General features: G+C 43.3%; 1 protein-coding gene across 1 annotated transcript in view; it reads left to right on the top strand.

Annotated features, from left to right (window-relative positions):
- The first annotated feature begins 207 nt into the window (after positions 1 to 207).
- LOC147007299 (uncharacterized) overlaps positions 208 to 12,500 on the top strand; it is a 27,824-nt gene continuing 15,531 nt past the window's right edge. Inside the window, exon 1 of the mRNA XM_085867396.1 lies at positions 208 to 465. Within this exon, the coding sequence (XP_085723522.1) occupies positions 248 to 465 (218 nt within the window). The 5' untranslated portion in view covers positions 208 to 247. The remainder of the gene's footprint in view (positions 466 to 12,500) is intronic.

Below are 12,500 nucleotides of genomic sequence, written 5' to 3' on the forward strand. Positions count from 1 at the left end.
GACAAACGTGACACCGAAACACACACCTGTGAGCAACTGAAAGACACACCTGTGAGTTATTGAAAACAAAATCCAAAATAAAATATACAAGAAAATTCGTTTTCTCACAAACGTGTTATCCGCTAAAACCAGAAAAATAAATCTTTATTTCAAAATGAATAAATAACGATGATGAAGATTTGGAATCTGCAAACATGAGGTGTATAAACTCCTCATCGCCGAAGATCGAGGAAGGCTTCAGTACACAATGCGTCACGTGATCGCAATGGAACGCCCGTTACGCGTCACACGTCACACGTCACACGTCACAATGATCATCGTTCAAACAATGAACAATCATTTTGATGTTGATCTCTCGTTGTTAAGGTCGTTTTTCTGGAGCTCCCGAGTTTTTCACTCCAGAGATTTTCTCCAGATTTATTTATCCAACACGATGTGGGGATGTCGAAAGACAACACAACGAAGGTTCGTTCTTCACACAGGATATTCACAACATTAATTTAACTCACAGAGAACCCACCAGTCCGTGCATGAAGCAAAAACATTCCTTGTGCTTATAATCCAAAACACCTCACTGTGCAGGAAAACGTGTGGACAGGAATATTGGATTGTAAACGGTGGAGACTTGTAATACCCTCCCCCACCTGGAGGGGGCGATACATGATACACATTTACATGGAGAATTTGAATCATCATCATCATCATCATCATCATCATCATCATCATCATCATCATCATCATCCTCCTCCTCCATCTATATTTATAGATATACATGTTATGTATATATTTGTGTACGTGTGTGTGTGTGTTTATAAAAGTACATGTGTGGTGTGTGTGTGTGTGTGTGTGTGTGTGTGTGTGTGTGTGTGTGTGTGTGTGTGTGTGTGTGTGTGTGTGTGTGTGTGTGTGTGTGTGTGTGTGTGTGTGTGTGTGTGTGTGTGTGTGTGTGTGTGTGTGTGTGTGTGTGTGTGTGTGTGTGTGTGTGTGTGTGTGTGTGTGTGTGTGTGTGTGTGTGTGTGTGTGTGTGTGTGTGTGTGTGTGTGTGTGGTGTTTGTAAGATTCCTCGTCTTTCTCAATGGAAGACTGCACGGAGCAATCTTTCTTCGCCGGTTCACACCGTTATGTATGATGGAAACCACACCGATCTTGTCACGTTCTCTCTCTCTCCATCTCTTCATCTCTCCCTCTATCCCTCTATATCTCTACATCTCAATATCTCTCTCTCTCTCTCTCTCTCTCTCTCTCTCTCTCTCTCTCTCTCTCTCTCTCTCTCTCTCTCTCTCTCTCTCTCTCTCTCTCTCTCTCTCTCTCTCTCTCTCTCTCTCTCTCTCTCTCTCTCTCTCTCTCTCTCTCTCTCTCTCTCTCTCTCTCTCTCTCTCTCTCTCTCTCTCTCTCTCTCTCTCTCTCTCTCTCTCTCTCTCTCTCTCTCTCTCTCTCTCTCTCTCTCTCTCTCTCTCTCTCTCTCTCTCTCTCTCTCTCTCTCTCTCTCTCTCTCTCTCTCTCTCTCTCTCTCTCTCTCTCTCTCTCTCTCTCTCTCTCTCTCTCTCTCTCTCTGTCTCTGTCTCTCTCTCTCTCTCTCTCTCTCTCTCTCTCTCTCTCTCTCTCTCTCTCTCTCTCTCTCTCTCTCTCTCTCTCGTGCTCACTGCTCCCGTCCAAAGACAAAACCGAGTTACTCATTTTTTGATCAAAACTGAGCTAATACTAATTTTGGAGTTACGAGGTTATAGGCTTCATGTTAGTGTATAAGTTATTGTAATTTGTTCCCGACGTAAGCTTGTACTCTCATGGCAGGACCGAGCAACTCCTACAGAATTCGGTAAATACCACAAAAAACCGAGATACGGCTTTAATATATATCTTCTCGATATATATTAAATAATAAAGATAATATATTTCTCGATATATATCTCAATATAAAGATAATATATATCTTTAATCTTCTCGAATGGAGACGGCTTTAATATATATATAAGAGCAGTTTTTCTTTGTTTTCTCAAAATCAATGAGAAGTGAGTTCCGAGGTTCTGCCTTTGGACGGGAGACTGGCACTGTCCTTCTTCCATCCCTCCTTTCATAATCCTTTCAAAATTGTTCACTGTACCAAGACCCATTAGCATTTTACAAAACCAACTTTTAACAAATACTAAATTCATATTCACTCGGCACTAGTACACAGAATGATAACTTTACTTTCAACAATTAACGTCCATGTTTTCTTCACTCTTGCACGTAATCCATGAGGTACAAGGGTTGACGAACTTCTCTTCCCGATCTCGTTGTCACCGACTGTTGTCCTCTGAGGGCCCCCTGTCGATCTGCCATGTTGTCATCCTGCCAGGCCTGTGGCGAAACCTCTGATAGCCCAACATCTGGTTCAGTCTGCCGAGCCATTTCCCCCATCTTTCTCAGATGTCTTCTGTTTCTCCTGCTTCTAGCGCGCTCCTCGGTCATCACTTCATACGAACGTGGTTGTGAGGTTTGCCGAGTTACTACTGCTTTCTGCCATGTCTGACGTCTATCCCATGTTGGCCTCACCCTTACTGTGTCTCCAACTCTCAGTGGTCGTTGGTCTTTGGCACCTCTGTTATAGTAGTATACCTGTCTGTTTTTACTTGATCTGAGTAAACCTCCAACACCTTTCTGCACCTCTTGTTTTAGGAGCTTTTCAGAAATTGGAAGTAAGGTCCTGGTTCATCTGTTCATCAGTCTTTGTGCAAGACTGCTCAACATTTCTTTTTTAGGAGTGTTGCGGAAGGCAAGCATGCTCATGTAAGGATCTGAATTTGCTGCCTTTGCCTTCCTCAGCAGTGACTTTGCAATCTTCACAGCATTCTCGGCCTTTCCATTGCTTTGAGAAAAATGAGGTGACGATGTACGGTGATCAAACTGCCATTTCTTTGAGAACATTACAAACTCCTCTGCTGTGAACTGTGGCCCATTGTAATTATCTGTGATCAGAATGTCTGGGATTCCATTTCTTGCAAATTGTCCTTTACGTTTGCGAATGATGGTTGATGAGTGGATGTTTTCTTGGAAGTCAGTCTCCCAGAAACTTGAGAAGTAGTCCACTGTTACCAAGTACATTTTTCCTTCCAACTCGAAAAGGTCTGCTCTCACTTTTGCCCTTGGCTGCTTTGGAATGTCATGGGGTTGAAGTGTTTCCTTTGGCTGGTCTCTCTCTCGAGACGTACAGGTCTCGCACTTCTGAACAAAGTCCTTCATCTCAGCATTCATTCTGGGCCAGTAAATGCATTCTCTGGCAATACATACACATCCGTTCCCTCCCAGATGAGACGAGTGAACGCGTTCCATCATGTCCTTCCTTCCTTGGCTTGGGAATCACAACTCTTTCTCCCTTGAAGATCAGGTCACCCTGAGTGCTCAATTCATCTCTCACATGGAAGTATGGTCTCAGGACTGGTGTAATCTCATGTTGTATCTCTTTCCATCCTGATTGTGTCATTAGTTTGAGTTGTTGCATGATACCATCTCGTGTGGCATCATCTTCAATCTCCCTCATTAATGGTTGAGAGATTGGGATATGTTTTGCCATGTTTTCCATTTCAAACTCGTTTTCCTTGTCGACTCTTGGGTCCTTGAGGTAGGCTCTACTAAGCGTATCAGCCAGTTGCATGTCTTTGCCTGGCCAATAGTGAATCTCAGCATTGTATGATTGCATCCTCACGAGTATTCTCTGCAGCCTCTTTGGTGCTCTGTGGAGAGGCTTTGCTGCAATGATCTCCAGTGGTTTGTGATCAGATTTCACCTTCACCTGTCTCCCATACATGTGCAGATGAAACTTTTCCAAACCAAAAACAACTGCAAGGAGCTCCTTCATCTGTGCACACCTGGTTTCTGCATCTGATAGTGCCCTGCTAGCGTATGCTATGTGATGTCCTTCTTGAATCAGTGTCACACCAAGCCCAGTGTCAGAAGCATCCACCTGCAGGGTCAGCTCCTTCGATGGGTCATTGTACTTGAGCACTGATTCGGCAGTAATCAGCATCTTAATCTCTTGCATAACTTTCTCACGTACTTCTGACCACCACCAGGTGACATCCTTCTGTGTCAGTCTGCGTCGGAGTTCACACTTGTCACAAAGGCCTGGAAGGAATTTGCCGAGATAGTTGACAAACCCAATAAAAAAACCATTGTCACCCCCAGGGTGACCAGTATCTTGCCAAAATGTGAACATGAGTGACTTATTTATTCGATTAAAGTTACTCAAAAAATAAGGGTTTCGTCGACCTTGATGCTTGACCTTATTGTGACCTTGACCTTTGATCTTGACCTTTGTATTTTCGTACGGTTAGTGGTATCTCTCCAGGACCATTGTACATGAAATATCAAGAGATTTTGATGAGAACTGAGGAAATAAAATTTTCATGAAAAATCTGTTTTTTCGTCATGACATCATCAAATGACGTCAGAGCGTCAAACTTTTGACAGATCTGGAAACCACTTATCAAGCGCTTTCATATGAGGTATTACTTGATATGGTATCTAAGATTTCAAAATTTGACCTTAGGGTCAAAAACTTTCGACCTCCAGTGCTAACCATGAAGGTCAAGGCCGATCACCACCAAAAATTAATCAGCTGAGCGCCAGACCATGAACGACATTCCCATGAAGTTTGAAGACGATCCGATCAAAATTACTCAAAAAATAAGGGTTTCGTCGACTCCCCTGATTTGCGACAAAGTGACCTTGACCTTTGACCTTGACCTTGAAAATTTTATGTGCTGAAAGGGACCTCTATCGGACTCTGATATGCGAAGTTACAAAAATTTCCAGTGGTAACTGTGCTCTGCAGAGTGATCGATACGTGATTACAGACAAAAAAAAATACAAGCTGACTTACATATCTTGCAAAAACTTCGTTTTGGCAAGATAATGAATCGCTGTACCCCTTGAACATCAGTTGGGTTTGGTATTTGCACCACCGCTTTCAACTTTTCTGGGTCTGGTTTGAAACCCTCTGAAGTGATGACATTACCAATGATGGTCACTTCTTTGAGTTTGAATTTCACCTTTTCCTTGTTCAGCTTCAGGTCTCGCTCTTCATCTCTCCATCAATGCTCTCACCTTTCTGCCATGGTTTCTCTCTACCTCTGCCTGTGTCTTTCCTTTCCCAAACACCAGGAAGTCATCTGCTACTGACATTACTCCCTGCACACCCTCTGGTGCTTGGTTTTGTCTCCTCTGAAATTCTTTTGGAGCCTTTGAGAGCAAAAATGGCATCCTTAGCCATCTATATGTTCCATATGAGGTGTTGAACATGGCCAAGTATGAACTCTCCTCATCTAGTTCAATGTGTGAGAAACCATTCTTGGCATCAAATACACTGAGCACTTTTACTTCATTCAGCTGTCAGTATGTCCTCAATTGTAGTCATTGGATAGTGACATCTCTTCAGTCTTTGATTAAGGTCTCTTGGATCCAAACAAACTCTTAATTTCACCACACACACAAGGCTGGATACCCAGGTGGTCAGCAAGTCTCCAGGGGCTATTATCCCTGCCTCAGTCAGCTTGTCCAATTCTGCTTTCAGTTTTCCTTTCAGAGCAACTGGAAAACACCTTGGTGGATGCACTACAGGCCTCTTCCTCTCATCCAGCAGAAGATGGTATTTGCCTTCCAGCTTTCCAGTCCCCTCAAACACATCTGCAAATTCTTCCAGCAGTTGTCTCTTATTGAGAGGGAAACTTTCTTAAGTACTGACATGTACGCTCCTCAGGTTCTCTGTGCGCACTCTTATCAACCCCATTTTCTGTGCTTCCCTGCTTCCAACAATTGGTATGCAGTCCTCTCCTATTTCTACAAATTCTGCTTTGTACTTTCTTCCATTGTTTGGATTTTTTTAATCTTGAAGTTGGATTTCCCCAGTGAGATGACTGGTGTACCATTGTTCATGGATATAAATTGCTTAGTATTCCACAGCTTCCTGGCATACTTCCTTGGAATATTTCTTGTTGCACCACTGTCTACCTGAAAGTGGACCTCTCTTCCTTCGACTTCCATTGCAACATAGATCTACTTTGGGTATTTCAACTCCTCCTGGCTGTTAATTTGCTCTCGGTCCACTTTCTCTGGATCTCATGTCATGACCTTTATCTGTTCATATTCTGACATATCACTGGAGCTGTCATCTGCTTGATACACAGTGTGGATTGGTCTCCCTCTGCATCGACACGAGAAGTGATTCTTCTTCCCACACTTGTGGCACTTGCATCCTTATGTGGGGCACTTCACTTCGACAAATTCACTTGCGGTTCCACAATAGCGACACTGATGTAACTTCGAGTGAGCTTGATCATCTGATGAAGATAGTTTCTGTGTGCCGTTATCTTTCCTCCTTGTGGGCATGTACTTCACCGTATTTACCGCCTGTCCATCAATGATCCCAAGCAGGTAATTTGGCAACTCTAATGCACAACAAATCTGCAGGCACTTCTCCATTGTGAGGTCAACTTCTCGGAGGAGCCTCTCTCTCAATGCTGACTCACTGATTCAGCAGATCACTCGATCCCAAATCAGAATGTCTTCCCAATTTCCAAAGTTGTAATTTATTGCCAGTAACTTGAGCTCTGTGAGGTATGCCTCGAAGCATTCTCTCTCTCTTCTTGATTCCTTATAAAGAATCTGTGGCAATCCACCGTCTCGTTCTTGGGTGGGTTACAATGTGTATTGACACATTTTGAAGCGTTTTAATGCTTGGGCTTATTGTCTGATACAACTCCTGCCCTTTATTGCCAACCAGATACAATAACATCTTGATCTTAGTTTATCGTGTTGACCAGCCATGACTAAATCGAGGTGCAATAACAGCTCTTCCTTCCAGATCCTCCATGCCTGTGGTGGGTTTCTAGCCTCTAAATCAAGTTGTTGCGGTAGCTTAAGCAACTCCATGATCATTCACATAAACTCAAAGGTCAAGTGATCAAGATAAACACCTCTACTCCAAAAAAGGCTTTCACACCCAATTAATGGGAGGGGTAAAACCCATCCCACAGAGCGAAGCTTCCACTCAAACACGACCGAGCTTGTCCAGAGAAACTTCTCACCTCTCTTTCTGGCATCCACAGTTGACGCAACTCACAGCGATTGTTGCCACCACTTCTGACACGGTGCAAGATTCGTCACCTTTCTGAACAGAAGACTCGTGGACACGTAGCTAGGTTCACATGCACGGAGCAATCTTTATTCGCCGATTCACACCGCTCTGCCCGATAGAGACCACCCCGACCTTGTCAGTCTGTCTCTGTCTCTGTCTCTGTTTATCTCTCTCTCTCTCTCTCTCTCTCTCTCTCTCTCTCTCTCTCTCTCTCTCTCTCTCTCTCTCTCTCTCTCTCTCTCTCTCTCTCTCTCTCTCTCTCTCTCTCTCTCTCTCTCTCTCTCTCTCTCTCTCTCTCTCTCTCTCTCTCTCTCTCTCTCTCTCTCTCTCTCTCTCTCTCTCTCTCTCTCTCTCTCTCTCTCTCTCTCTCTCTCTCTCTCTCTCTCTCTCTCTCTCTCTCTCTCTCTCTCTCTCTCTCTCTCTCTCTCTCTCTCTCTCTCTCTCTCTCTCTCTCTCTCCTGGTGCTATCCCTCTTACAGTGTTTGTGTGTGTGTGTGTGTGTGTGTGTGTGTGTGTGTGTGTTGTGTGTTTGTGTGGTGTTTAAGTATGTGTGTGTATGTGTGGCATTAATACGTGTGTGTATGTGTGTGTGTGTTTGTGTGGTGTTTATATGTCGAAACATATATATATATATATGTATATATATATATATATATATATATATATATATATATATATATATATATATATATATATATATATATATATATATATATACGAGGTGTGGTCAAAAAGTATCCAACCTTAATTTTTCGTCGTGCGTAAATAAATGAAGCTATGGAGGCGTGGTTTGGTGCACGTATGTAGGCGATCCTAATTCGTATGCGTGAATATTTTCTTGCCTGCAGAAGCTGTCATTCGCCGACAGACCGCTGATATGTGAGGAAGTGAAAGGGAGCGCCGTCAGATTTTCGTTTTTGACAAAATTACGGATCACTGTGGTCTCATCGCCAATGATCACTGTGTTGAAGAAGTTGGGATCGCTGTTCACAGTCTCCAGCATGTCCTGTGCGATCTCCAAATGGAGTTGTTTCTGCTCGATCGTGAGCAGCTTTGGCACGAACTTCGCTGAGATTCTCCTTCAGCACAAATCCTCAGTTACAATGGAATGAACAGATCCATTGCTGACGCCCACCTCGTCTGCAAGTTCTCTGATCGTGATTCGACGATCCTGCATCAGCAGGGTCCTCACTTGGGCAATGACGATCTCATTTCGGGATGTTGAGGGCCTACCAGAACGTGCTTCACTTTCCACTGATGTGCGACCATCTTTGAAACGGTTGTACCACTCTTTTATCTGTGTGGTGCACATTGCTTCGTTCCCGAAGGCCTGTTGAACCTTGCGGATCGTTTCCACTTCGGAATCGCTAAGCTTTACACAAAATTTGATGCAGTAGCGTTGTTCAAGTTTTTCCGTCATTTTGTCAAAAACGAAAATCCGACGGCGCTCACACTTCCTCACTGATCGGCGGTCTGTCGGCGACTGACAGCTTCTGCAGGCAGGAAAATATTCACACATGTGAATTAGGATCACCTACATAGTGCACCAAACCACGCCTCCCTAGCTTCATTTGTTTACACACGAAAAATGAAAGTTGGATACTTATTGAACACACCTCATATGTACATATATGTATATATCTCTCTTATAATACCAAGCTTGAACACTAAAAACTCGGCTCGCCGTCACACGATCCCTATGAAATTGCTGTGGCACTTAGCGGACATGCCGACAATGTTTGGGAAGTCTTGGCGTTCCATAGTACCACTTGCATTTTGCACAATGCATATTTTTGTCATTCCCCGTGTACGGTCTGTTGTCTGCTACCAGCTATGTTGTACTGCTATCCCGTGCATGTGCACGGGTATCGCTAATATATATATATATATATATATATATATATATATATATATATATATATATATATATATATATATATATATATATATATATATATATATATATATATATATATAGATATGTGTGTGTATGTATATATATATATATGTATATATATATATATATATATATATATATATATATATATATATATATATATATATATATATATATATATATATACGGATCATAGCGGATGATCCGCTGTGGCGACGCCTAACGGGAGCAGCCGAAAGAAAAAAGTAGATAATATATATATATATATATATATATATATATATATATATATATATATATATATATATATATATATATATATACATATATATATATATATATATATATATATATATATATATATATATATATATATGTATACACGAGGTCTGTCCAAATGTAATGGGACTGACTTCACAGAAATTTTATTCCAAAACACATTGAAATCACAGCTTGTCCCCTTCAACATTGTTTCCCTCCAGTCTCAAACACTTGTCCATCCTCTTTTTCCATGCTTCGATTTCCTCCCCCACCCCCCCCCCCCCCGGAAGGTTTCTTCTGGAATCCTCCGGAGCTCCGTCGTCACGGCCCTTTTGATGGCCTTCACATCAGGTATTGGGTCCCCTTGATCACACCCTTGAGCTTGGGGAATAGGAAAAAAATCACAAGGGGGGCCAAGTCTGGCGAATACGATGGTTGCTCCAGAGTTGGGGCGTTCCTCTCTGCCAGAAATTGTCGGATGCTCAGGGCACTGTGAGCAGGGGCATTGTCATGGTGGAGCACCCTGGTGTTCTCCCACAGATCCCTCCTCTTGTCCCAGACTGATCTCCTTGTACACGTTTTGATTCACTGTTTGACCCTGTGGGAGAAACTCGAAGTGCACGATGACCTTGATGTCAAAAAACGTGATGAGCATCACCTTGACCTTCGACTTCGACATCCTTGCTTTCTTTGGTCTTGGTGATGCCAGACTTTTCCACTGACGACTCTGCCGTTTGGTCTCGGTATCATATTCGAATATCCACGATTCATCACCAGTAATGACTCTCCCGCGCAGGTCTGGATCGTCCTTGAGGTGCTCGATAATATCTTGACAGACAGTGACTCTTTGCTGTTTCCAGTACTCGGACAACAGCTTGGGGACCATCTTTGCGCACACCTTGGGCATTTCGAGATTTTCAGTGATGATGCTCCAGAAATTGTCCTTATTGATGGAAAGTTCCTCAGCAATCATCCGCACCATGATTCGACGATCTGTGCACACCATCTGCTTCACACGCTCAAAGTTGTCCGCCGTTCTACTCGTTAAAGGTCTTCCAGACCGTGGATCGTCTTCAACCTCCTCCTGTCCCTCTTTGAACCTCTTGTGCCATTCAAATGCGTGTGTACATGACATCGTTTCTTCCCAGTGGGCTTGCTGCAGCATTGCGAAGGATTCGGAAGGTGTTTTGCCAAGAGAGTGTGTGTGTGTGTGTGTGTGTGTGTGTGTGTGTGTGTGTGTGTGTGTGTGTGTGTGTGTGTGTGTGTGTGTGTGTGTGTGTGTGTGTGTGTGTGTGTGTGTGTGTGTGTGTGTGTGTGTGTGTGTGTGTGTGTGTGTGTGTGGACAATACTGGAATACCTGGAGTGATCTTTTGGTTGTGGATGGCATCATCTACAAAGGCATGCAAATTGTCATTCCCTCCACTCTGAGACTCCGCATGCTGAGCCTGATTCATGAATCGCATCTTGGAATAGTCAAGTGTAAGCAACAATCTCGGGAGGTTCTATACTGGCCCTCCATGAGTGTGGACATAGAGCAAACTGTTCAGAACTGTACCAAGTGTGCAGTTTATCAAAATCGCCTGCCTGCTGAGCCCCTGAAACCGACTCCAACACCGAATCTACATTGGAGTGAAATTGGGACAGACCTGTTCCAGTTTGATGCTCAGACGTACCTGATAACGGTTGACTATTACTCCAAATTCATTGAGCTGGATGAAGTGAAGGATTTACGTTGCAGTACAACCCTTGAGCGGCGAAAAGCAAAGTTTTGTCGACATGGTCTACTGGAGACTCCATGGAGTGATAATGGGATGATGTACAACTCTCAACTTGTGAGGAAATTTTGTAAAGATCATGGAATCATTCTGAGAACATCCAGTCACAGATATCCATGTTCAAATGGAGAGGCAGAGAGGGCGGTACAACAATAAAACGACTCTGGTGAAAATCTACAGACAAATACTTGGCCTTGCTGGATTATTGCACAATGCCACTGGAAGGCATTAATCTATCACTGGATCAACTACTGATGGGAAGACGTCCGAGGAATACCCTTCACATTGCCCGAGGTCTGCTGGTGCCTCTAGCTTATGACCGTGATGATGTAAAAAGGCACTTTGACTTGGAAAAATCAAAACAGAAGTTCTATCATGATCGTCACTCACTCAAAGATCTTCCACCATTTCAACAGAATGATGAAGTTTGAATGGGGCCTCCGATGGGTTCCAAATGGTGGACACCAGCTGTGATGGTGAAGCAGCATTCTGAGCCACGTTCGTACATTGTTCAGTCCCAAGAAACAGGTGACACTTCTTACCGTAACTGACGACATTTAAGTAAGAGCACCAGTGTAGCCAATGAGGGTGTGACTGTCGATCGGTCTTTCGTGAATACTGATAACGCTACCAGTGAGGCCCATGGTGGCTCAAGCTGTTTGTCGGACCTGAAGCCTCCAGCTGGTGACCCTGCACCGACTGTAGATCTGGGTGAGCCAGACAGAGCAGTTCCTCCATCAGTGTCTCCACCTCGCCCAGTTCCCCCATGTGTACCTCGTACTCGAAGTGGTCGTATCAGTCGTCGAACAAACAGACTTGACTTGTGATGAACTGTTCATGTTTCCCTTGTTAAGTTTGGATGTTTCCTCGCACTGAATTGGAATTGATCTGTGAGTTTTGAATCTCGACACACACCTGTGAGTTATTGAAAACAAAATCGAAAATAAAATATACAAGAAAATTGGTTTTCTCACAAGCGTGTTATCCGCTAAAACCAGAAAAATAAATCGTTATTTCAAAATGAATAAATAACGATGATGAAGATTTGGAATCTCCAAACATGAAGGTGAATAAACTCCTCATCGCCGAAGTTCGAGGAAGGCTTCAGTACACAATGCGTCACGTGATCGCAATGGAACGCTCATGACGTCACAATGATCGTCGTTCAAACAATCAACAATCATTTCGATGTTGATCCCTCGTTGTGAAGGTCATCTTTCAGCAGCTCCCGAGTTTTTCACTCCAGAGATTTTCTCCAGATATATTTATTTAGCATGATGTGTGGATTTCGAAAGAAAACACAACGAAGGTTCGTTCTTCATGCAGGTTATTCACAACACCAGCAGATGTACCCGTCTACCACGGGTATGGGGGACAGGACGGATCACAACACTCGGTTACGATGGTTTCTTTGGATGTTTTTTGCCGCATTCAACAGCTCAGTTCGTAGTGG

This window comes from Eptatretus burgeri, unplaced genomic scaffold (genome assembly GCF_056783735.1).
Source record: "Eptatretus burgeri isolate ZD-2024b unplaced genomic scaffold, Ebu_testis_v1 Ebu_testis_scaffold_340, whole genome shotgun sequence".
Classification (NCBI taxonomy): domain Eukaryota; kingdom Metazoa; phylum Chordata; class Myxini; order Myxiniformes; family Myxinidae; genus Eptatretus; species Eptatretus burgeri.